We start from the raw sequence: 27,863 nt of genomic DNA on the forward strand, positions 1-27,863 counted from the left end.
CTAACATAAGTAAGTTTTTACAGTAATAGTTGTATTAAGACAGAATTCAAAGATTTGAAATTCTTATGGCCATTTTTTCATTAAAGGATATTCATGCTAAATATATTAAAAATAAATCCTACTGAGTATTTAATGTCCCAAAGAATCCAGAGCTTTACCTACATATGCATTTTGCTTTGTAGAAAACAATAAAAAATGTAAGTTTGTAGGAAACCTTACTCTAATGACTGAGAAAGGATAAATTATTTTATTATAGAATATAAATAGAATTGTACTCGCTCAAAGGAAAGAAGATAAAGCCACACCCTAAGTCATCCATAACAATCATCTACTACTTGCTCAGCCTGAAAATTCTTGTTCCCAATTAGTAAGGATGTCCAGTCCCCAGAAGGTGGAGCTAGATAGCAAATCTAAGACAGGGATTGACTTGTTTCTTGAGAGCAGAGTATTTATGAATGGACCGGTATAGTCTCACGCTTAACCTTTTATTATAAGGCAAGTTTTGTGTGTGAAGATCAAAATAAGAGGTGTATCACAGACTGAGGTCTCAGTAAAGACAACTCTAGAAAAAAATCTATACAGATGCTCAATCTTTGGTCTGTTAAAATTGCCACGTTACCTATTATGCAGGATATCCTGTTGCAAATACTCCAGCAAGAATATAAATCGTAGTCATTCATCAACAATGCACAAAGCTCCAGATATCCCTCAGAAGCACCTACTTATAGCAAATACTGCAGCTTTTAAGTTGCTCCTTGAAACTGAGAAGCACTGTGAAACTGAAGCTTATGAAACATAAAAAAAGCATTGTATGTTGAAGCTTGCAAGTAAATTCAGTAGAATTTGGAAAATAAAATTGTCTTGTATGCAAGGGCTAAATATGGAATATTAATAAAATTCATAAGGAGATATTATTTGTAAAAGGACCTTTAAAATACTGGTCTAAATTCAGGTTGACATTATCCTGATCAAACTCGCCACAACATTGTTGATATGTGAGGATACTGCTTGGTTACAAGTCAATGCTTACATGTCTAAAAGAGTGGAGAGAGGTGCAAGATGCCCTACAAGTCCCCCTTCATGAGAAACCTGGCAGCCAGCTCAGAATCAGTTGTAAACAAGATGCGGGGGGCCAACCACAGCTCAGGATCTCTACTCCCACAGAGACTGACGACAGCTTTGTAGAATCTTCGTAGAGTCCCTACAACTCCCTTTGTAGAGAAGGGAATAGTACAAATTATTGCTTGTGTGTTTAACACATTCAAGGACTTAGACACATGTTGACACTTGAGGTGTCAAATTGAAGTTAAAATTGCAAGATTTGCATCCTCAGCACAGTGGAAATACTTTGGAAAATACTGAAGAATTAAATGAATGAGTAAACATATCAAAAAAGACATTAGGAGCAAGAAAAGAAGCAACAAGGAGACTACAGCATGTCTGTCAGGTCACTACAATTATAAAGGCAGCCTGTCCTGTTTGGAATATTTAGCATTCAAGCAAGAGTGAAAGCCTACAGATGAAGCAAGGAAACTCAATTAAAAAAATGTGCTAATCAGCTGTTGGAAAGGAAACTAAAACAAGGCATAAAAGCCAAACATATTAACATGGAAAATGGAAGGATGAAATTAAAGGTAGTAGTATCATCACTATGTAGTTAGTATAAGATTAAAACAGGAGTATGTGCAGCAAAGCACTGAGTAAATAACCTCACTTCCATTGTTGACAGAGAGTTGTGGAAGTTCATTTAATGATGGGATTTGCCCTTTGGCTGCTGGAAAAAGCTCTTCAGTCCTATGTTCTCTTCATCAACATGCCTGCACAGGCAAATGACCTGCTTCGCACCTAACTAGTCATTTCTACATGCTAATATTCAAGTTTCAATATGTCAAACTGCATGTTAAATTTGATAAAGTTTGGCACAAAAGCAAGCTCCTGCTCTTTTCAAAGTCAGGCCCATTGAAGTGCTTATTAGAATGTGCTGGTAATCAAACAGAAGCTCTAAAGCTTTGGAATAGCACTCCTATCTCCTTTTGCCCTGGTAACAGAGAAAAATGTCAATTCTGTCACTGCTGTCTGCATCACCTAAAAATCAGTGGAAAGCATTGATAGGTTCAAGTCATCTCAATAAATACATGGTATTAAGTTAAAAAGTAAACATGGAATTAAAAGCAGAAGAAAGCATAATGTCATACTCTTAAAGGAACAGAAGGCCCTGCAGACGGTCAGTGATAAATGTAACAGCAGCTACCCACGACTTAACTTTTCACTGCAGCTAACCACTTATTCCCTTATACCTGAACACACAGGCAATTCATGATACGATCAAAATAATAAAACTCAAACAACGTAAATGAGTTGTCTTGATATCACAAATCTAACATTAGACAAACTCTCTCTTACAAAGAAAAGGCAAGCAAAACAAACCAAGCAACACAAAAGAGCAGTAAACCCCTCAAAACCAGCATGAAATAATTAACCCACAGAGTCTGAATTTATTTACCTAGGATAGGAATATTCTTCTGAATTTGTTTGTTTGTTTTTTAAGAAAAGTTAAAAACAGACTTCATAGAGTTCGTGTATTCAACTGTACACCGTAAAAAGGTCAGCCTTGTACTTCTTCCCCTTGCTACTCAGCTCTAGGAGCTCAGTTTAACTCTGGTATGAGGGCTAAGCTCTTTGAGAAAGAATGAGGTTGTATGCTCATAATTCTGCAGCATTTCTCACAGGAACACCAAAAAACCTGCGTAAGTCTCCCTGGTATTTCTGCAGTTCACGTAACAGCAGTTTACTTTGCGCAGTTTGGGTGTCCAGGAGAACAATTTTGAATTCATCAAGGTTTATTATTCCATTGTAATCATCTGAGATTTTCTACACTGTCATATAGATTAATAGTGAAAATGGAAACCATCTAATCATACATATATAAAGTGTCTCAGCAGCTTTAGTCACAACAAAAACTAAAAAAGAAGGTGATGGCAATAACAGACATAAGCCTGCAGAAATCTAATATACTCCAAACATAGCAGTATTGCATAAACCTCACTCTAGAAGTGTTGTGCAACTAAATAATCTGATATCTTGTTTAAAAAAGTTTGTTGATTCAGTTAAATAGTCTTTCCTTCCCTTACACATTTTTAAGCTTCCATCAATAACTAAACTACTTGGAGAAAGTACTGCTGAAGGGGTTGTTTCACATGCTGAGCTACATATAGCCCAGTTAAGAACCCTATCAAAAAAAGAAGGATAAAACAAAAGTGAAAGGGGGGGAAAAAAAAAAAGTGCAGAAATAGAGTTGATGTGAAGACACACTTAAGAGAATGGGAGAAAAAATGTCAGGAAAAGGAAGGGAAGAGAAAGTTTTTTAGAAGCATTTTGTTTCCTTAAAAGGATAATGCTTGCCACTCAAGCAAACACAGACCAAGGGAGAATTTTTCATCTTCCTGACTAAATGATCACTCACAGTAAAAGCTCTTCTTCTGATAATGCAAACAAAAGCAGAATACAGTTTTATTTCTCATTTATACCAGCATTGCGTTGGGAGGGATGCACTGAAAGGATGTAGTGCCAATCCCTAGGGCACTGAAAAACAGAGCAGTTTAATCTAGACTTATGATGCCCCGTCAGGTATCAGATTCCTCAAGAAAAATTAACCCATATATGCCTATAGCAATGTGGATATGAACAGACGTTCTCCTTCATTCTAGCTAGGAAATATGGCACCAGGTGCTCTTTGCTACCTGTGCTGAAGGTTACCTTTGGCCAATTCATCTGCCCATAAACATAGTTTATGATTCCATCATTTACTTAAGGCAGAATCCAGGCACAACCACACTGCCAACTTAAATTGTTTGAGATAATGTGGTGGATTTTGCATGTAGCAAATTAGGGAGTACTCACACAGAGCCAGCAGAGGAATGGCTGGGTGATAGTTCTGATGTTGTGGTACAAGGAGCAGATGGGAACAACTGCCTCTTTTAGCAGCACAGCTAAAGATGGAGATCTGTCAGGGGCTGTGTAAACATAAGAGCAAACTACTGTGTTTCATTGGCACCTCCAATGCTGCAGGACAGGCTTTCACATTCTGACTCCCACGGAAAATGAAAAGGTAAAATAAGAATTTAATGTTGTTAAGTAGTTCTTCAAGGCAAATTGGCCTAGAGTTACAAGAATACACACACACCCTTTTCAAATCCATCTACTCTTCCTGATTTATCCTGCACAGAAGTCATAATCCTGCAACTGATGAAACCATAGCATGTTACCTTGGTAACTGATAACTCAAATTCAGTCTTAAGAATACACTCAAAGGTCAGACTGCCTGAAAAGTTAGGCTACGGAGGGTATAATTCATGTTGAAAGGTAAGTACAAGAAAAAAGTGCTACTGATATTTCTGATTACAAAGATTCTGTAACAATAAATATAACCATGTTGGGAAAAGAAGAATAAGATCACATGATATCAACACAGATTGCAAATATAAACCTATCTTAGGAATGTCTGAATATATGTTATGGCAACATCTATAGTTACAGGGATATGCTATTGCATCAAATTATTGTCATAACATTTTCTGTCATTTAAAATGAGCATGCATGCATGCATTGACATCTTTTTCATTGTTATATTCTAGAAAAAAAGATTAGTATTAAACCCGTCAGGTTTACTAATATAAGCATACGTTTCATCCCATACTTTACAGCATACTTTTCAATGTTTAGGTCAAAACCCTGGGTATTCCCCATTTTTCTTACAAACAGCAGCACAACTTTCCTTAGGGTCAACTCCAGCACTTGAGGCAGTTTCAGACTCAGAAATCCATCTGTGCCCATACATTTGCAGTGTTAATGAAATACATTATGCTCAAATTATGGTATAATATATAATCGCAAGGTAAGGCAAAATTTTCACGTACATAACGCTTGTGAAATGTATGTAGCATAAAATTATGTAATTTTAGAAATTTCTTTAGGAAAGAGTTATGAACTCACACAGACGAGCTTTAAATATAAAATGGAGTAGAATTAAGGCAGAATTATAACCCTAAACTTAGAATCTCAGCCCCTATGTAAATGTTTCACCATGAGTCCTCGGGGCTTCATGCCAAACTTCAGAGAGGGAGATGCAGAGAAAAACAAACATATAAACCCACACTCTCATAGAGAAGTCAAGCATGAAAAATTCCAGCCCCAAAGACAATAGTTTTGAAAACCATTAGGCAACCAACTTTGGCACACACCTGGATGGTTCTTCAGAAAGTTCCATCTTGTAATCTAGTCCTATAAATAAAACTTATTTTAAAACATCTCCATTTCTACATGACCTTGATAGTCCTATAAGCTGTCAAAGGCACTGCACAACACCCTCATGAAAACATCATTAGGAAAGACGTCTTCGTCAAAAAGCAGAACATGAAAACAAAGTGATCTGCCCCACAAATCTCCTGCAGTGTCCATGTGATGGGGTGTTACCAAACACCCAGCACAACTCAGCAGAAGCACTGATTCTGCTCTCACAGAAGGGCACTTGTACTGGTTCAAGAGAAATAGAGAAGGCCATGAAATGAGGGGAAAAAGAAAAGAATTTATTCCAGTGCCATAACTTCTTGGTATTTTTTTGTCCTTGGCCTGTCAGCTCCAAAAGACAACTCCTCAGCTGAATAAATCACATCTATAATTTTATAACCATTACAATTACTATTATTGCTTAGCAAGAGGTACTTTTCATTCTCTTTGATGACTATTATAGCACACAAAAGGAAGTAACTTCTAAGGTTTTTTGGCTTTGTGAGCTCAAAGCTCTAACCAATATTTCATTTGCCTGTGTAGGGTGTGAGCCTGAATCAAAGCTAAGAGCACACCTTTTTATAACTAAAATGAAAGACTCAAATGGACTGGTTAAACATATTTCACAGCTTAAACAGACCAACAGAGGACATGGTCAGGGGGCTGAAGAGAGTGAAGGAAAAATCTGTAAACATTCATGTCGCTAAGCATGTCAGAAAGCATCCAAAAAGAATTATCCTAAATCATGAGGTTTTTTAAGACTGGGGAGGGAGGTGGAAATCTGAAGTTTTTTTCCATAACTATGGAATACAGATAAACCCCAGTACATGCATAGCTATATATACACACACACAAATGCACTGCAGTAACTTCAGGGAAGTCTGGGTGAAAGTGTACTACTGCTTTAGCTGCAAAACATTTCTAATAGACATACTCGCTTTCTGCTAACAATAGCAGAAAAGCTTGTTAGCACCAGGAGAAGGGAAGGGAGTTAGACACAAGAATAAATATTCAATTCTGTTCTTTTAATCAAATCAGTTCACTTTCCAGAGGTTCTTTCAAGTTGACAACTAAACCTACCCCACTGTTGAGTATTTGTACCTTCTTATCTGAAAAAGGTCAGAAAAATGTAGAAAGCTAACTGTGTTGATACTTAGCACCTGCAAGCCTTCACTAGAGAACGAAGATGGTATCATCTATCTAACATTGCAGGAATACTGGCCTGGTAGACAGAAATTCAGAGAAGCAAACAGATGAGAAATACTGTGGTCTCTGGACTATTCATACAAAACCAAGTCCAACATGTTTGGCACTGAAAGCAAGAATTCCAGGATGGCAGCAAAAATCTCTCATGCTGGTAAAAATATTGACCTTGCAGCTGCATTAAAAATCAGTACTACAACCAAAATCTGTTGCACGAAGCTCATCAGTTTCTACAGTTTCAACTACACAGATGATATACAGATTAAAAAATAGTATTAATTCTTGTTATGTAAGAAAGAAATTAGAAATTAGTTTTAATAACTTTACAGTCCTTGATATTACATCTGAGGGGGGTGGGGAAAGAACATATAAAGGAAAATATAGGATAAAATACACAATTTTTAAAAAAAAAGCCAAAATTATACAAAGCTCCATAAAATAAAGTGGTTGTGGCATTTTTTGTAGGTTTTATGGGTTTTTTGGTTGGTTGTTTTAACTGAAGAGTGGCACAAGGGCTGGTTCTGATTTCCTTGTATTTGGACTGCTGCCATTATCACTAGGGAGCTGTTTCATTTATTGCAACACACTTGCCCATCAGAAAGTCTTCTCAGACTTACGAAGCAGATCTAATCTAAGCTTAGAGAAAGCAACAAGGAATGCAGCCATAGGAAATCAGAAGATTTGGTGATAAGGACCTGCTGTGGACAAAGTCCTACTCACATCATCTCATGGAATCGCTCTGCTTAGCTGTCAGTATTAACACAGACTGACAACTGTATTCAGGGAAGAATGAATTTTAGCAAGTCAGAAGACAAAAATCAGTGTACCACTTCAGAAAAGTGGAAGGGTTTACAGAAGAATGACACTGAAACAGAATGTTCACCTTTTCTTACAAGTTTCCTATGGGGTAAGATACACTCCATTATTTTTTTTCCCTTAAAATGATATATTCTAGTAAAATCTAAAATAAATTAAACTACATCAGCTTTCAAAGAAAAACACTGTGGTTTCAAAAGGTTTTCATTGTAGCACAAAAAACTGAGCACTGCAAGCAGTTTGAGCAGACAATGGAGCTGTAATTTGATAAATAGCCTTCCATCATACAAGGCTACAGCTGTGCAAAACCTTGCTATCAGAACCCTCATCAAAGATGCTATTGATGCTTCTCTGTATTGTTTTTGTGTAACTTTTCAATTTTTAGTCTAGTCAATGATTTAAAAATAATAATAAAAAAAGGATTGCTTACCACCTGCATGTAACACCTTGCAATCTGCTGCTGAAGGGTCATTTTCACCCTCTTTAACGTTGCTGATGTCTTTTTCGAGGAGTCTGTCCACCATGGCAATAACGCAGTTTAAACTCTTTCCCACATTGGCCCAAACCCTGTCCTGAAAAGAGCATCATTATCACTGCACATTACTGAATAAGAAAAAAAAGAGACAATACTAACTCCTTATTAAACACCTTACCATAAAGTGGAGACAGAGGCATGCAAATTACTAGAAATATTAAGCGTCAGCATATTACTATTTTTCTCATTCTTCACCTGCTACCAACATAAGCCTTTTTCATAGAGTTTTTTCTTGCAGTGTAAATGAGTGAACTGAAACCGTTTGGGGTTTTTTAGACACTGGACAACACATATGATTCAAATTCTACATGAAAATGCATGCAAAGTTTCAGATACAATCACAAGAAACTGAGCAGTTAGTCTATTTGAAATAATACAGCAAAAATGTAGATCTTCAAAGCCTTGCCAAATCAAATCTTGTGTGCAACTGCCAGTTTTGCCATAGTACTTGACAATCTATTTTTGATAATTTAACATACCCTCTATTTTATCACATCAGTTATTCTGATCAGGCAAATGTAAAAATCAGACTGGAATTAGAAACTTGCTGTCATGACATGTTTACTAGGTAATCTCTTGTTTCGTTCTTCACCTTTCACACAAACTACAACCATCACACTTAACTGAGTTTATAATAAATATGAGAATTACAATAGATTGACAGAAGAAATTCTGCACAAGCCCAGGACAAAAGAGATAATGTGGAGTGAAAGAGCGAGCTGTTATGGAACACAGATACAGAAAAAGTCCTTCAGGTGCTGGATGCTGCAGAAATTGAAGGTCTTGCACCTACTTTTGTGGGGCTGAGTAAGAAAAAGCAAAAAAACCCAAGCTGTACAAGAAATGAAGCTGTGCAAAAGGCTAGCAACCAGACTAAACCCAAAACACAACAAAGGCACAACACCCGCCCCCCCATGTGTATGTTTCAATGTTGAGTCATTCTGAAACTGATGCAGAGCAACCAGTTCGCTTGAGCATTAAACATGGGAAGATAATATCACTGCTTTTCTTCCTACTTTATGACATAATAGCCAGAAGCATTATGTAAACATCAGGCCTCGAGGTTTAAGAATGGAGTTGCAAAAGACAACAAGAGAGAAGGTTAAAGAAAACTGAAAACTCAGAGAAATACCACTGCTCCATAGAAATGGTAACACCTGGGAGTTGGGTGAAGGCAAAGTCAGAACTACTCTCAAGGCAAACATTTAATCTAAGGTTTATCTTTAATCACATGCCACACTTCTTAGGCCATTATCCTGACTAAGGGATCTGATCTTTCCCCGTTCCCTCCACTTGAGAGCACACCCTGAGACAAGCAGGCATCCTGCCCTGAGGGACATGACACAGGCCTGCAGACAGAAGCGTGTACTTGCAGAATCTGTACAGCAACACAGATCCTCTCCTCCAGCTCCCCAAACTTGATTCCTGGAAAGTTCTTGTAGGGCTGCCTTAAGGACAAGTGAGCATCTAGTGTTGTAGCTGGATGTAGAAACTATGGTTTGATCCTGTCCCTTCATAAACCCATGACTTCCCCACACTATGAAAAAGGTATTGATTTAAAAGAGGCAAGAAGCTGGTCACTCTCATGAAGAACTGCATTTCATTCACAGATTGTTTAAGTACTGCATGTACAATGTAACAAGTGGAAATATCTGCACGGGTATGCACAAAACAAACCATTAGACGCATGACTATCATTCACATGCATAAATACAATTTAAAGCCAAAGACAGAGGAGAGATATAGATGCCTTTAAAAGTTTCATCCTGTATGTACCTCAAGCATTCCTGAAAAACATCTAGAATGTGGGTGAAATGATTGATTTCCACCACCCACAAGTACTATTTTGGGAAGGATTCTATGAAGAGCAATGAAATACTGCAAACAGCAGAAATTCTGGCCCCAGGTAGCTGCAAGTTTTACTAGAGAGTAGCAGGGAACTTCAGGTTTTCTAGTCACTGAAGTTGCTGAGGTATATGAACTCAAGTTGCTTAGCGTGGCTTCAGCAACGTAATTTCCCTTGCCTCCCTCTGCTGGGGGAGTTTAATCCCAACACAAAGAGTGTTAAGCTCTTAATGAGCATCTGGAGTTATTGCACAAGCAACACAAATACGAGTCTTTGTTTCATTTTGGAAAGAACACTTTTCTCTCTTCAAACCAACTATTAACCCAGCATTGAGATGATGTCTATACAATATTCACACAAACATTCCCCGAGGGTTTAGAAGCAAATTCATAAACATCTGTTGCCAGAAAGCTCACTCTTATTATCATATAGCTGGCTTTTTTACATATGGGCAAGTGAGAGGGAGCCAGCTCTTTTTCTCCACATAGAAGGTTCCTGGGATTAGAAGCCATCATAGGAGGACAGAAAAAGTAGACGTGTCTATCGTTAATTGTGACTTTATTCTGTCTGAACCAAAGATGCCCACATTTTTCCAAGAGAGCTGCTGAAATTCTGCAGTTTGTTAAGAATGATTCTTGAGTAAAAAAGCAGTTTCCAATCAACGAAAATCAAGTGACTCCATATTATTCTCTGTGATAAAATATCCATCCAGTTCACACTCTTTGCCATCCTTACTACTCCCATAACGTTTTCCTGTAGCCTAGCACACTTTCCACGCGCCTTTCACCTTCCCAAGTGGTCTATTTCCAATTTGCTTAAGAACTACCTCACAAATGTTCATTTTGCTGCATGTGCCAGGTTAAAGGACAAAATCAACCACAGCCTCTCAAGTAAGCAGTCCTATAAGGCCTCTGTGTGAGCTGAGGGATCAGAAGAAAATGTCTTATTTCTTGGTATGCTGAAGTACTAAGACCTTAGATTCCCAAGCAGGATGCTTCTCCCCTGACACCAGTTTTCCCACCAGTTGCTTTGGAGCTAACTGGATGGTAAGTTTACGACTGTGGTGTGAAAGAACAAGAGAAACAAGGTCTCTGGCTCCCTCTCGTTACTGCTTCTTTAAGCTCAAAAGTCAAACACATGACAGGGAATGTGGAAATCTGTAACAGGGCTTGACCCTCTTGGGACAAGGCAACAACATATTGACATCATCTACTTCTTCCAACTTTCAGGAGCCATTTAGGATGTTAAGAAGTCCCAGCACATGTGGCTAGGTGTTACTAGTTAGAAATGGCCATAGTTGCTCTTCTCTTGCCACCTCTGCTGTAGCACTGGCACACGTGCATGCATACTTATAGTGATCTCCGTGAAGAGCTAGGCCTTGCCATCACAGAAGGATGGACACTTTTCTTAGGACATTCTGCAAAAGAATTCTATTTCATCCACCCAATTAAAAAAAAAAGTAATTAATTTCCATTTGCTCTGTAAGTATTGTTCAAGGGCAATTCAACTCCCTCATTTCACCGAACAGGAGTAGAAACTGTTTTCCTGTCATTGCACCTGACTGGATGTCTTCCTCCTAAGCACTGCGGGTCAGTGGAGTCCCAGAGGCTGTTTTTCTGTTTTTAAAGGATTCTCAGGCTTTCTAAATTCACTACAGAGCTCCTTAGACATCTCTTTTCCCTCTACATACACCACTGCAGTTGCATGCTTTAGTTGTGCCAAGTATGAGAGAGCAACTGCATTCCCCAGTGCTATGAAGATACCGTGTCCTGCCTCCTTCATATGGGTTGATAGCCCCATATTGCCTTAAGGTCTTTTTGAGGTATGCTTATAAATAAAGCAAATATCTTAACTAATGTGCATGACTAACACCCTTTTTTGATGTGACAGTGCTTTGGAGTAGAATGTATTGCACACAGGTCGGTATTCAAGATGCCTGTCTGAGTACCACGTCAGTATTTGTACATTACTTGTTGGAAATGCCATTTTGCCTGTTCTTTGTAGCTCCAACCATGGCGAGCAGCCAGTCAGAAATGAGAGCAGAAATAGCTCCACATGGCAACGTGCCTACCTTTTCTTGTGCTATACAGGACAACATGCTTTGTTCCCTCCTGCAGGGAGGTTCTAGGATAGTGGAATCAGCTGGCTAAGGAAGAGACTATCTACCCAGAGGCAATCTAAAACTCTCAAGTTGTTTTTCCTTCAACAGCAATGCTTTGTACTGATGTAAACAGCTGAAACCATACTGCTGTCAGTTACCCTGGGATGAGTATTTGTACTTGGTATCAAGGAGAGGTACAACAAAGTATTGCTATGAAGAAATCGGCTTTTTGGAAAACACTCGTCACTCAGTGAAAGGGCACCCTGCACAGTTAAGCAAATGGGAATTATTCCTTAGATACAACTTTGGATGCCAGAGAAGTGAGTGGATCTCACCTAGTTTTTGAACGCTGCCTTGTATTCGTTTTCATGATGGTTGTAAGGTAATGCAGTCATTGGAAGTGGATGGAACAGGGTCAGCTTAAAGAGTTCTTGATGTCACTGATTAGATTTCAGGCAAAATTAAAATTGAAATTCCAATTGCAAACTGCAACTCTAGTGCTTGATAATAGTGTGTGTGGAAAACAACAGAGGAGGATATAGTACTGTGCATACAAAGCAATGTATCTCAAAGTTTTTTTCCTTATAGTTAACTTTCAGAGTAGATTAAGCATTTTTTCAAATTTTAAACTCATTTATTCTTTCTCTTTTCATCATGCTAATGACAATTTGATCATTAAAACTCATATTATTCATTACCACCATTGACAGAAAGAACTGAAAAATAATGGAAGCGTGATCTTTCATATGAGAAAAAAACAAATTTTCTCTAAGATTTATACTGTCTCAAGTTTGACAGTGACTCTGACTCAGTTTAACTCAGAAAATACTTAGATACACTTAACTTTGATCAAGCAGGTAATCTTATTAATTCAGCAGAAAAAATATTTACACTTTAAACTAATATGCTTATATGTTTTAATAGATGAGGACCAAGTACCTGGCAGAAATATTTTTTTTTAAAAAAATTGATAATGAAACACAGTGAAGTTAGTTTCTCTGCAGAAAAGCTCAATTAAAGTACTAAATTAAAATACAACTTGCACAAAAATGCCATTTTTCCAATGCAAAATTTCTCCCTTTTATTAAATCTATGGTGGTATTTATTTTTCTGACTGTTTCAACAGCTGGAAACAAACATTTTGGCTTTGATTTCAAGGAAAGATGAACCATTCTAGCCCCTCAGGTTGTTGAGAAAACACGAAAAAGTGAATTCAAGCCTCTAAAACCAGATGACATAAAAGAATGAGTTAGTTATTGTTTAAATCTAATGACTACTTAATGCATGGGGGGTTGGAAATATTTCTCTTTTCTCTAGAAGAAATATATTTATCTTCCATTATTTGTGGTATGGATAGAAATTACAGTTCAGGTGTAAGTACTGTAGTGCACAAGTAATTAATTATATAGAAAAGAGATTCATATGCTTGCATTCTTTACATTTATGAGAATGCAGTGATGAACTGAAAGTATGAGCCTGAACCAAGTAAAAATAGCTTAAGTTCAGGGTGTATGTAAAAAAGAAGCAGATCCATCAAACACATCCATCAAAATAATTTACAAAATTTCAGCCATATACATAATATAAATCTTTGAAAGATATGCTACGAATCTAAAAGCCATGTTTAATTCTTTTACACAGTCTCAGACATCCTCTAAGAACAGTCTTAAGGGAAAAGAGCTCTGTTTTGCTAAGGGCTAATTCATGTGTATTTTAAACCATTTATGTTCAGCCTTGGGGGGTGGGGGGAAAGAATTTTCCTTCCTAATAGCACATGTTGTTCCAGTATTCTTAAATCTGCCTAACTTGCAAAAGGAACTAAAGAGCAAAGAAAGGCTATTTTCCTCTCTGGGCAAGAAATACTCCTCATCCTCACTGCTACATGTACAACCAAGCAGCCACTCAGAAGCACACCGTACTTACAAAAATCCTTTCAAGTTCATTTCAAAACATATAATGCATCTGAAAAATATTATTTCACGGTTTTGCTCCCCTCTTGCCACACCCCCTCCCCACTCCCTGCCACCCCCGCCCCACCCCCCATAAGAAATGACCGGGACATTTAAGGCTTTTATTTGTTTATGCTGATTTGTAAGGTTAAGGATTGAATACCAACCAAGAGTGTCTGACTACTTACCCACTCCTCCTCGTCATACTCGGAATGATGGGGTATAGAGTCCTGTCTTTTAATCTGAGAAGGATGACCCTGATGCTGCGAATCACCCTCCTCTTCTGCACTGTTTCTAGGCACAGCTGGTTTCTTGAGGACACAGCCAGGCCGGGCTGTGTATAGTGCTAAAAGGGCACTTCTGACCAGCTGATCCTTAAATGCATGCACAAATAACTCTGTCTAGAAAAAAACCCAATGAATGAAAAGGTTAGACCAAAGAATGCAATACTGCAACACAGCTATAACACCGAACTGCCCTTAGGCAGAGCGGTTATTTGTTTCAGGCTGGCCTGAGAGGCAGAAAACAAAGCAGACCAACAAACAATGAGGAACAATTCAAAAGTTTCAGGGACATCATCACATTCTACAAAGCCAGAGTTTGAAGGATTAACACAAAAGTACAGTATCTGTCATAGATATCATCAATTTTTTCACACAATCCTATTCTATTTGAGTTCCAAATTTTGCCTGCAGAGATGAGCCTCTACAAGAACAAGTTCCAAGACTAACCAACCACTGCTCAATAATTTCCAAGTAAGTGTCAGATAAAATGTGATTAACAAATTTAAGGATCTTCTTAAAACCAGACCATTCTACACTGCTGAGATTGCAGTAGCGGCAAATGCAGGGTTTCCAGAGATAAATGTTCGTACCTGTAGGTATCAACCCAGAAATCAAGGCAGGTGATGACAACCAATTTCTACATTTATTTTACTCATTTTTAAAGAAAGGAAACCTTGAAGTAGTTTTTCCGGGCTCTCTGAAGATGTTATTCAATCACTGTATCATTTTTCTAAATCCTTCTGGTTGACTGTGACAGCAGGAAGTTTACTGTATTTTTAAAAACCTCCAACCTCCCCTGCATGATTTTTCTCCCTTCCACCCCAACAGGAAAAGGAAAATGCTTTCTGCATATGGTCTTTAGCATCTCTGTACTGTATCTATGCAACAGCACTTGCAGTTGCCGCCATTCTGCCATGCACGCCCATCTGGGGCAGTCACACAACACGTGGCCCTGTCTCCACCATGCCTCTTACTTCGGAGTTGGCTGGCACGACTTACTGAACAGGAGAGGGTGAGCGCAAAGATGTTTCCTTTCACTTCAGGGTGGCAATCAGTAGCAAAGCCACAGTGACAGACAGCTGGGGCGAGTCACATTTTTGAACATTTGACAGGGTTCATCTGTCCAAGCAGGGGGAGCATGCACCCTGACACTATACCACATCTACCACACCTGACCCAGGCTGCCAGAGCTCCTCTCCTCAGTCAGAGGCCCTGGTTCACAGATGATGATGAAACAGTTTCACATTTCTCTCACAGCCCAATTACCTGAATTTATTTATTGCAGAGTAGTGGGATTTAGCTGCCTTCCTATTTACCCAAAACATAGTGGATTGTCATGTGCAGATTCAGATGCTGAACTGCCTTTATGCACACAATCTTAATTAAATGGGCATGCGGAAACATATGTAGCTAAGAGTCAGAGCAACCAGCCTGAACAAGCAGTCACACAAAGCTAGGAAATTATAGAAATAAAGGTTGCCCAGCCAAGCTTCATTCAGCCCTTTCATGCTTCTTATGCAAAACCTGGAGGAGAAGTAGCAAAAAAAACCCCAAACCAAACAAGTTTCAAGTGTCAGCATCTATCTCCCTGTAAATCTTTCTCAAAGTTTTTCTGCACTTCTTACTTCTGTTCTTAGCCCATCCCTTTTTACTAGTACTTACTCCCCTTTTGGGCACCTCTACTCCTATGCCAATTTATTTTTCTGGCTTTCCTACCTCAATATGCCCTCAGAAGTTTACTGACATTTAGACCACAATGCTCTAAATAACTGGTGTCTTAAAGCTCCAGCTGCTGGGTTAGGCACATGCCTGAGAAGTTTCTCCTTCTTCCTGTTTTCATGATGTTTAGGACATGGTTGCACATAGAAAGGCTGAAAATTTGCTGCAAATAAAACTCCAAAGTCTTAAAAGTAAGAATCTCAGGGATATCTAAGCAAAGTTATGGTTTTTTTAAACCAACATCAGGACTTCCTTCAGAGTTCAGCTGGGATTCTTTAGTGATTAGGCTTGGTGACACTATTCATCTCCCCGGCAATTTCACCAGACCTATTCTGTGTCCTCCTTGCTAACTTGGTGCCTGAGGGAATGGGTGCTTAAACAGCTGCAGTTTTCTTATACATAGCCCTGCAGGTCTGCCTCATGGTTGCCCTGAAACGCATCATAGGACAATTTCACTTTTCTACATTTCTAGCCTTCACATGTTGTGTGCTTAGATAATAGGTACTCTTTGGGGAGTACTGCTATAAAACCTTATCAAACTTCTATAAAGCAGAGGCAAAGTGAGACTTGTGGAGTTGACTTTTCTTGCATGGTAACAACAGAGCTTCTCTTCAAGATGGTTCTACAGTTCGTCGCGGTTTTGCTGAGGGTCTGTACCTCCCCCCCTCAAAGTCTGCTTGAGATCATTTCAGGTCTCTGCACCAGGCATGGTAGACTCAAAAAAGCTTTAAATTTCAGAAAAAAATTAAGTATTGGACACCTTGAAGTAAGGAATGCCCACTATGGCTGTAATGCATATTAGGTAACTAGCTGTTTAAGTAATTTAATCTAATATCAATATTTTATAGGGAAAAATAATTTTAAAAAGCAAACTGGCATGGAAGTGAACCTCCTTTTTTTCATATAAAAACTAAAGTGCTTCTCTAATTAAATTCCATTCAGGGATTCCATTGGTTTAACAACAAACTACATTTTAACTGCATTTTCTTACAGCTCAGTACAGCTAAATTTGCAGAACATCACTATTTATAAAATCATATTGAAATCACGAAATGAGTCTATACAAAGAAATGAAAACTTTGCAAATTCTTTTAGATACTTGACTAAAGAATATTTCTGCAAACAAAGATAGGCATAGCTGGAAAATGAATTTATCAAGCCTTCTGCAAGCTGCAAATGCTGATATACTTGTCGACAGCTAAAGGCTTCCTTAATCAATTAACAGAAAGTGTTGATAAAAGGTTAGTCTCAGGAAAACACTACAGTACACTGCAAATCATCTATGGAGCAGTAAAACCATGCTTAATATGAGAGAATAAGCTCAATTTATGAAGCAGCAGTGGAATTACTTGATTTAATTTTCCACTTTCAATACATGGAGCCAGTCCTTCCATTTCTAAAGTAAATCCTTAACTGTAATTGACATTATTGATAGCTCAGATGTACTCGCTGCTACCTAATGTTTTTAGAAAGATTTATTATATATATATATATATATATCTCAGATGTACTCGCTGCTACCTAATGTTTTTAGAAAGAATTATTCTATATATCAAGCTTAACATTATTTTTAAATAAAAAGTGATATGCTTTTTAATAAACTTGAGGGATTTAATCACCAGGCAAATCATTTTTATGATTTCTTCAAACACTGGTTTAATTTCTAAATTTCTATCAAGTTAAAACTATGAGAACATTTTTTTTTTAAATAGAAAGTATACAAAAGGTGCAAGAGCAGAAGCACCTCATATGCCTCAAGCATACAGGTAAGCATCATGTAATTCTAGTCAGAAGAGCATGCCAACCTATCTTAAATATAACCAGGAACACTCTGTTGGTCTTGATTCTCCCACACTGAACCAGAGAGTATACCTATACAGATAACCTATATAGACAGGTTATCTTAGGATATCAAGATGATGCTTTGTTTTATATATGAGGGATCTAATTGCAGAACTATGTGGGTTCACACAATTTGGGTTTTTGAAACTTAATAGTGCCCTTCTCTAAAGTTGCTTCTCGGCCTTTCCTTTCCTCCCCAACTCTCTTCCCTTCTTTACAAGCAGATATCCCTCCACACTAGTTTCTTGAGCAGCTGTTCCACCTTCTTTCTCAATTATCTGCCTTCTCCTCAGAGTGCATTTGGGAATAGACAGGGAAGCAGATACTCAACTGTTCATTCAGCAGCTGTCCAGACAACTGCATTCATCTCTTCCAATCAAAAGGTGGAGGCTGGATAGATAGCATGGGCTGTCAGGTGGACTACATCAGGTGAGACTCCTGCTTCCACATCTGGGAAGCTGTGCTCATGTACTAACCAGCAATTTAATCCTGGCCCTGAAAAGTTGATATGAACATTTACAACTAAATCACCAGCTATAAATTTAAAAGATCTGTGACTTTTCCAAACTGAATTGATTGTCTTTGTTGGCCCTTTTCTGTAGTCAGGCTCTCCAATAGGCCACGGTTCAAATGGCAGGTTAGTATCATAGCTCCTTGCAGCCGCTCTGAAATCATCCGCTCCTCCTGCTCAGACAGGCAAAGATGGGAAGAGCAAAGCAAACGGCTATAGCTAATATATGAATTCCCCAGCAAACCAGGTCTTGAATCTTCAGAACAAACACTTCTTCGATTTGTTTTACTTGTGCATGCATATTTCTTTGAACTAACCACTAATAGAGCAGCTCCACCTATTCTATGCACAATAAAGAACGGCCTCCAGTACTACATGGGAAGGTACACTATAATTGCCACAACCCCCTCCTAAATTCCTCCCTTTCTTTTCCAGGCTGGATTCTACTTTCTTATATCATTCCTGTAATTCACAGTGACTTCAGTGTTCTCAGAGTTACTTTGGATTTAACATCTGTAACTGAGAGCAACGTTTATCTCCCCCGTGGCTCCAATGCAATGCCTTCACAGTATGCAGCTGAGCTCAATATTCAGGTTTGAAACTCTCCCATTGAACAATGTACTGCTGGGATAATAGTGCTCAACAGACCACAGGGGTTGCCACTTCCCAATAGCTGAAGATATATTGAAATGGTTATTGATAGTGTTATTAAGTCATATTGAGATCACATTACAGAAGGTACGGCCCATGAAGCAATGGGAAACTTTTTTCAAGCCCTCTGGTCATAGCTATAGTGCCTAATATTTTTATAGGCTAACATATGCTTAGAAGTACTTTAGACTTCAGCTAATCTCTCATATCACTCTGTGAGACAAGTGGAAAATACTATCTTCCTTAATTTAGAGCTAAAGAAACTAAGATGAGGAAGAGCCTACAGCTACAGAGGAATATAATAGGAGAAAAAGAATTAAAATTTGAGACCTCCTGGTGCCAACTTCCTAGCTTCTCCTTCCAGACTATATCACCATTTTTGATAATGCTGTATTGTTCTAAAGCTTATGCACAAACCTGGCTTGAACTACATCCCACAAGTAGCAGTTTGATGTATCACAGAAAGAGAAACAAAATAAACTTTTATCATAACACAAAATTAATTACAATAATCTATTTTCTATAAACCCCAGTATGTGAACACTAGAGGATAACAATGACACATGAAATTAAATTAATTATACTTTCAAATAAAGACAATCTTTATAGATTTCCTTAATTTTTCTATGCAAAAAGCCTACAGAAATGCTAAATAACATTCTTTTTCTAATAGCAACGTTTTGAAGTTCATTTTAGCAGAGCTTATTTAACATTTCCTGATGCTGTGAAAGTCAATTTATGCAGAAAAAAACTCAGCAGTTAGAGACTTGGTTATTCCATTTTCCATTGCAGCGAAGATTTGAATCTTACTTTTTCTGAAAGCATCTTTAAAGAATTCTTCAAGCTGTCTGGAGAACGCTGGCTTGCAGAATTAAGCAGCAGGTCTGCATGGCTTGATATGAGAGGTTGTAGATGATTGATGTTGCTGAGAACTTCTTTTGCCTTGGCTGTGTTTTCAGGTGAATAGTAAATACACTGGTATCCAGTACTGTAATAACAGAGAGAGAGTCACATAATGTCAAAATAATTTCTGCTATTAATAACAATGCTTAATGTGCTAAAAATCTTAGTCCTAGTTTTGCAAAAAAATTACAGATACCTGAACTTCACTGATTTCATTGAAACCCTCTTTCCTTTAATGGTAAAACCAAATCCTTGCTTGAACAGTAAAGGGTAACAGACTGCCCACCATCAAACACTCCAAGTAGTACTGTTCAACCTAATCACGTAATCAGCAATTAATATTAACATAAGAAAAATGGGGTTTTATTTATTTATTTTCAAAAATGTAATTCTAGAGAAACAGGTTTCACCAAGTCAGGTAATAATCACAAAGAGCATAAGGCTCTTTGTTTTTCCAGTGAATTGCCCATCACATTATTAATTACCTCACTAGGTCTTTCAAAATGAGCCATTAATGTTTAATTGATCAATGGCCACACTATGTTTCAATAACCAGATAACCAGTTATCTGCAATAAAAAAACCCCGTGTTTAGTTTGCAAGAAAAGACACAGAAATGGCGTGTGAGAGTTAATTACTACAAAACCACACAAGTGCACACTGAAAACTTCCTACTTCCCTTTTAACTGTTCAGAAACTACAGGAATTCTTTTGCACAACTTCTTTTGTTTCCCTTGTTTTTTCCCCCCAACACTTACTAACTATGCGGTATCCTTTTATACCTTTATTCCAAAATTCCATTTTAGACAGCATGCATACACCTACTGGTTCTTTGCTGTAATATACATTTCCCCACCTAAAACTCTTGTCCATAATCCTTCTCTTTATAAAGCCCTGCTTCAGTCTTTCAGAGAAACTAACAAAAATCTTTTGCAGTTTCAGATCAACCCATAATGCAGGAAAAAAATGCAACTGTGAAACTTCTGGAACATTACCAATGCCAAAGTAATGTAGATACTACTCCCCAGTTGGTTCTGTATCTCTTTTCTTTCCTTGTGTCTATTTGTCATACATCTTTCAGCCTCTTCCACCCTTTCCCCAATGACTTCAGTTTTTCTTAATTTCATATATCAAGACCTGAATTTTGACACTCATCCAATCCTTTGAACTTCACGTATTGCTTTTCATTTGTCTTTTTCCAGACCTCTTCACTCCCCCATTTCCCCTTTGTGTCCTCTAGTGTCCCTTCCAGTTTCTCCTCAATGGTTTTCTACAATTTAGAAATTAAATTTAATTCAATAAAGGACATATGCAATACACATTCAGAAGTCCAAATGAAGTCACCTCCATAAAACTTAAAAGGCTTAACTTTTGGCAAAAACAGACAGATTCACGCCATCTTAAAACTAAGCCTCTTGCTTAGATACTTGGCCGAGTTACAGTCCCAAGTTCCACAATACTCCATCCTGTTTTTCTGTCTTTCACCAGTGCCTCCGTTTTTAGATACAATTCCTTGTAGAGGCAGTCAGAATGAATGGCATCTGAATCAGCAAAGCTTTGCCATGATCAGTCATGCTACCAGCCACATTAAAATCACTATGTCTCCAACACACAATCCATTATATGAGTTGCTAGACTGATGAGTGCAGTGGTCAGAATCATGAATATTTCAACAAAATTAATTGTATAAACTGTCTGTCCTAATAAATTGAGCAAAAAAAAAAAAAAAAAAAAATCACCGTCCCTCTGAGAAATGAGGAAATGGACACAGCTCTGGCTTCAAGGTGGCAACACTGTTAGTGAAATTCCCTTCCAAAGTTACATCTATCTCTACATTCACTGCAACCCTCAAGCTGTCAGACTCCCTAGACAGGGCAGGGATGAAGAGTAACAGTCTATGTTAATTGTAGCAAAGACACAGTCTTAAAAGTCTTGATACTTGGCAGCATGGAAGAATTTTCTCCAATTCCCCATCAGGCTTCTCTCTCCCTCTATTAAAGAGCCTTTTTGCAGGCTGGATCTGGCTTACACTGTTACCAAGTTCACCATGCACATACTCCTTTCTGGGATTCCCCTCAACCTTTAATTCCCAGATAATTTTCACTGATCTCCCACAGCTCTAAGCTTCACTGAATATTGCAGCAGAAAAGCTACAGCCAATTCTGTAAGAAAAGAGGAAAGATTCTAAACCTGTGGGTAGTTCTCATTTTAATAGAGCCAATCACAGCTTTTAACTGAAAGACATAGTGAAGAGAAGGACTCTTTCTTCAGAATGTTCTACCAGACCTCATTATTTAGCTAATATTAACATTTCCTGAGCCTCAGAAAGCATGAGACAACTCCAAATATTCAGTTTCTTTCAGAATTTGAGGGCAGCTTCCCCCTCTCCCCAAGAAAATGCACAATTATTTTTCAAAAAGAACAGGTTTGGGAGTACCTGAAATTTCTAATTGTTGTGTCTCAACACTGTTAAGGCTGACTACCCTGAGATTTTCTGTGGCCTTCACATTTGTGAAAAGACATTACTAACTTCCAATTCAATTAAATTAGTTTCCTTATAAATAATAATTTTTAGAGCTTGCTGATACACGTAGCTATGATATATAAGTAGTATTACTTAAAAGAAGTAGGTGGTGATAAAATATATGGAGAAATGTTTCACAGGTGTCCTAATGCAGAAACTAGATGAAGGGAATTACAAGAAAGAAGAAACTTTTGCATTAGGACAAAGGCCACATGGGTAGGTCCAGTGCAGGAAATCAGCAGCACTATGAAAACCTACCTTTGATATGTAAAATATGTTATTAGTCATGCACCTTTTGAAAAACTCTATAATAATGTCTTCTGGGTTAAGTTTCAAAGCTTCTACTAAGCATATAAACCCACACTTAATCGTTTCCATATATTGGCACCATCATTAACTATGTACACAGGACTGCCAGTGGTCATTTCAGTTTTAAAATTGCTTTAATGACATAGTCATGTAATTTTAATAAAGATGACATTGACTACATCTGTGATTTTAACTCTAAATTAACAAAGTTTTTGCCTGAGAATAAATACTGCAATACGCTAAATGTCTAATTTTTAATGACACTCCATGTAACTCCACTCCTGCTGTTAACTGAGTAATTTCTGTGACTGAGTTAAATTGTCACCATCTGGGACTGGGTTAAAATCTTTGAACAATGAACATTTGACCTCACATTTTTCATGGTCAAAACTGCAGACGTTAACATCAAGAACACAGTTAAAGCATACACAGCATGAACATCTAGCCCCAGATAACCTCGAGCTTATGACATTACTGAAGATACCAATTTGGTGGCTTATTTATGCATCACATGTATTCTGTCTAAAGTGGGAAGTTATGATTAAAAATAAATTGCTACATAAAAAAAAAAAAAACCAACCCAAACCTCAGAGTTTTCACTGCCTCACGAAACAAAAATAAACCATATGATCAGTACTGAAGTTTGGAAAACAAGCCTGAGAGATCAGAAGTTTGAATTTATTTTTTTCCCTAAGATTCCCTTGCAAACTTAGAAATTCTAATTTTGAATACTGAGGAAAATGAAATTATGTTATTACTTCTGTCTAATCTATATTTACTTGTGAAGCCCAAATCTCCACAAATCCTTATCTTGAAGAAATGGCTAAGGTTGTATGCACAGACCTTCTATTGCTGCTCTTCTGTTTCCTCTTCACTCCTAACTGACCCTTGGAATAACTCTGCATCAATGCCTTCAGCTGGCAATAGGACATGAGCTTCAGTGAAAAGAAAGGTCAACATGCCCATCATCAGCTTTCTAGAGACCCAGGTAGGACAGATGCCACAGTGGATACATTAATCTCACAGCAAGTCTTTCTAGGAAGACTCCCTACAGGAAGGCTGAATGCCTAGGGAAAGCCTTCCACAGTTCTTCAAATCAGTTTTAGAGTGTCTTACATAGGTGGAAAGATGCAAACAGCCTTTAAAATAGGGGAGAATTTCATGCCTGGTAACTGAGCACAGTTCTTATAGAAGGAAAAAGGTACTGTGCCCCACCATAAGCCTGAGGCTAAACAGTGCCTTTCAGTGCAGCCTCTTCCTGGCCACCAGCTGAAATGTGTTAAAAGAAACAATGGCAAAGCCAGGATCCACTCTCCTCCTGCCACTCCTAGAGTCTGTGTAGATGGAACAGTTTCTTGCTCTCCAAAACTTGCAATCCTTGCCAACCTTTGCATGCAAATCTCCCCCAACTCCTCCTTCTCTTCTTTGTCCAGCCCCAGTCCCCTTTCTTTTGTGTATGCTTAAGGAAATACTTCAGGCAATTCTGTCCAGAGAGCCTAGCGGCTGGAAAGTACTGTGATGAGATTTTTCTCTCTCAATGAATAGCACAAACTTCGGCAGTTTCTCAACAAAACTTCCAACGACCTTAATACATTGATTTTATGGTCAGTGAAAAGTTGTTCATATTCATAAAGTCTAATTTTCCTTCTCACACGCACATAGATATACACAGAGACACAAAAAATGGGAAGTGAGCAAAGAATAATGTCTCTGTGAGAAATGCTGTGCTTGACAGGCTGTGGTTTCCCTTTCAGAATAAAGGTTGCAATTAGATCAACACAAATCATTACTATTTCAACTTCTCTGTGACTTTCTGTGAAATAGTACCATTTCAGGTTCCTCAGAGAATGGAAATGGGTTGAAGGCTATGAAACTCTGGAAACAGGAACCCTGAAGATCTCGGCATTAATAAAATCTCTAGTAACAAGCACGTTAGCAAAGGAGCACACCTTGACCAAAAATCTAGGCCTTGTCAAACAAAAAAGGGTCCTTCTAGACAGTTCAAACCCAAATTAGTATGGCTTTAAAAAAAAAAAAAAAAAGATCAATAGAAAATCCTTTTCAGTACTATTCCAGCTTTAAGTTTGTGCTAATTGAAAGTAGGATAATTTCTGAAGAACTTGCCAGAAATGGTGTACAAAACCATAACAAATCACAGCACCTAATATAGCTTGTGGGACACCTCTGTTTTTCTTGATGGTTAGTACTGGGGCATTAAAAATCTTGTAATCATAAGTCTATGTGTTTTGGCTGAAGCAGAGATCATCAAATTAGATTTTAAATCAGAAAATATTCTTTGATGTACACCGAAAGTGATTTATGAACACTTCAATCAGTGAGTCATTGTATGGGTATAACTTAAAGAATATCTGCCTTAAATGTTCCTGCACAACTGAACTCTAAAAGTAATAATTTGGTGTGCCATCTAGACTGATGAGAAGACAAGCCCTTCCATTTGCTGGAAGGAGAAGTAATCCATGCTTGTGTGCAGGCCAACAGAAGACTGAATCTGAACAACTGACTGACTTTCTCTTTTAGCTAGAAATAAGGAAGGAAAAAAATAAAAAGAACAAACTAATGCAGCATTATGAAAAAAATTCTAAAATAAATGTATATCATACACAGGTAAACACAGGTAATTACTATTCAGCAATGATTTAGCATCCTTTATTCGTCATACTTCATTTAGCTCAATTTAAATACTATCATGCCTAAACAAGATTTAAAAATAGCATTCATTGTTCTTACTGGTCTTATGAAGTTCACTACTAGTTACTAAAGGGACATACTAAAGTCATGCCTTATAGACATGCCTGATGTTTGTAGTGGTAAAGCCCTTTATCTGTCCCTTTGTTGCAGATAAAGAATAGTACAGATTGTGAATGCGTTATAAAGCAACGGACCTGGCTTCAGATCACATACCATCAAGCCTTGCTTTCACCTGAAAGAAGAACTTTTCTCCTCCTTATCTGAGATCATATTTTCAAAAAATAACTTTTTTTTCCCTTTTAATGTGACTTTTTTGGTGGTAACAAATGAGAGAAGAATTGGAAAAATATTGCATTTTTAATAAACATTATACACCACCTTCCCTTCTTTCATCTGCATAGAAATGTATATTCTGTGTAATAGAAAATATGCCAGAGCTATCTTCAGATACATTTTCCACATTCTTCTGTCTGATAAGCTTTCATGAAACCTATGTTTCAATCATGTTTTGGTTTGGCAATTGCAAATGCAATTATGCTCTTGCAAGATGGAGTATAACCTTGCTACCAGTTAACAGTTCCTTTTTTTTTTGTTAATTGCTTAAGTATAGGTTTGAGCATGGACTATTTTATGATATGCTGACACCGTTGAATATTTCAATAAACTGTTCTAATAATCAGCCTGAAGGTCAAAGGCATTCAAGGCATTCTGTCATGTGCACTGACAATGTTTTGAAAGCTACCAGGACTGGCTTGAGAAACAATCTCTTCCCACATCTTCCTCTAGGTCTTCAGCTCAGTTAGCCTAAAGGCAACAGCTGCTAAATCTGCATTTTTTTCTGTTCATTTTGTATTCTGACTGATATCTCAAGGTGTCACTTCTTCCTTCAACCAAACCTACAGAAAAGCTGTTCCCATTCTACAACAGAAAATTTAAATTGTAAAAGCTGCCCCTGGAAATGCTATGTGTCCTCAAAGCATCCTCATGCAGCTAAACAAACAGGTGCATACAATATAAAGTTGTCATTGCCACAGTGAAAGAAGTTTCTCCGTGGTAAGAATGAGAATGGTCCTTTTATGTATCTATTTAAGGTAGACTCACTTTGAATATTCAAATAAGTGAGATCACATTCAGAGCTTGCTTGCTCCAGCCTTTTGACTCACAAAAGTTCTTCTCGTTGAGGAAATAAAAAAACATCATGTGGACTTTTCTCTGAGCTGCCCTCAAAGATAAAGAGAAGATGAATTTTGGAGGTTTCCTCCTTTCTAATTCATGGGAATTCATACATTAAGTGACCACTTTCTTCAGGTCTGGCAAGCAATTAGCGAAAAATTGCAGTCCCCTGTTTTCAGTGCTTAAACTTTAGTTTGTTAGCCTGACTAAGGATCTTTTTTTAGGAAGAGTCTGACGTGACAGTAAATGTCGTTATTCTGGCTGTATCATCCTAAAGACAGACTTGTGCTCTTCCAGGGGAACAAAAAAACACAAAGAAAACTGCACTGTCAGAGTAAAGGTCCAGCATCTTGTCCTCCAAAGTCACCAAAATACAGGTGCTTCAAAGGGATGCAGAAAAGTCTACGCAGCAGGGAAGATATAAGGTGATGTATAAGGTGATGTGTATGCACTGTGAAATAGGTTCAAATGCCTTAGTAAAACCTGCACAAAGGTTTACCCAGTGCTCCTGAACACAATCCTCTATCAACCCTGAGGTCTACATGGTTGAGTCAGTGAAATAGGAATGAATGAAAATGAGAAGAGGCTCTGCTGCACTGAGTATCCTTTGCCATCTTAGCCTTCTGACAGGTGACATTGTGCAGGATCCAAAGAACAGTCTGGCCTATCATCTCCTCCTCTCCCCTGTTATGGGCAACTAAGAAACAAGGGTATTATCCATTCATTCCTATGAGATACTGCAATACATGTTCTCCCAGGAAGACCTCAAGACAGACTGTCTCTTCCCTATAAGGCATTTCCCCTTTTTTTCTCCAATGAGCAGAAATCACAGATAATAATTTCAAGTTTGCCTCACAGCTATCCTCCACTTTGGGAAACCACGTTGAGCCAATGCGGATATGCTGCAGAACTGTGCAAATGAGAAACTGTTCATTTTCTGAAAGATGAACACTGTGAGGACTGGAACTGCAAAGGACTTTTTATCACTTATGACTTCAATTTCTTACAAAATGTAATAAACCCCCACTAAATACTATCACAACTATACTAATCAGATAGTTAAGTTGCAGATAATTTATGAAATGTCTTTAGACATTTTTTCAATCAAGAAACACGTACTTCATAGGCCTCCATATCATGGGGATAAGGCTGCCTATACCAGTCTGCTGACAGCAGAATAGGTACTTGTGGTTAACACAAAGTCCATTTGTAGGTCTAACAATCAATGATATTCGTGCTTCATTAGCAGGTTTCATCACCAGAGGTGACCAGGGAAATGAAAGATTTTAGAAGATTTAATAGGGGTTTTATGCCATGCAGTACCAACAGGGGGAAAAAAAAGTTTTCAAAGGAAATGTATCTGCTGGGTTTTATTTGGTTTTAGCATTAATGCCAACTTCTAGTTAACGGAGAAATCAACAGTAGATTTTTATAATTTCTTCTTTTATTCTTTATGATAATGTACCTGTGAAACTTTTTAAAGCATTAACTATAATGGGATTC

General features: G+C 37.8%; 1 protein-coding gene across 2 annotated transcripts in view; it reads right to left on the bottom strand.

The window, feature by feature from the left end:
• Positions 1-27,863, bottom strand: part of INPP4B (inositol polyphosphate-4-phosphatase type II B) — a 213,046-nt gene that overhangs the window by 60,472 nt on the left and 124,711 nt on the right. For both annotated transcript variants that reach the window (XM_014281287.3, XM_055728094.1), the window contains exons 13-15: positions 19,554-19,731; positions 13,925-14,137; positions 7,736-7,877 (exon numbers count right to left, since the gene is read on the bottom strand). In XM_014281287.3, the coding sequence (XP_014136762.3) occupies positions 7,736-7,877; positions 13,925-14,137; positions 19,554-19,731 (533 nt within the window). The remainder of the gene's footprint in view (positions 1-7,735; positions 7,878-13,924; positions 14,138-19,553; positions 19,732-27,863) is intronic.

This window comes from Falco cherrug, chromosome 1, assembly GCF_023634085.1.
Source record: "Falco cherrug isolate bFalChe1 chromosome 1, bFalChe1.pri, whole genome shotgun sequence".
In the NCBI taxonomy this organism is placed as follows: Eukaryota; Metazoa; Chordata; class Aves; order Falconiformes; family Falconidae; genus Falco; species Falco cherrug.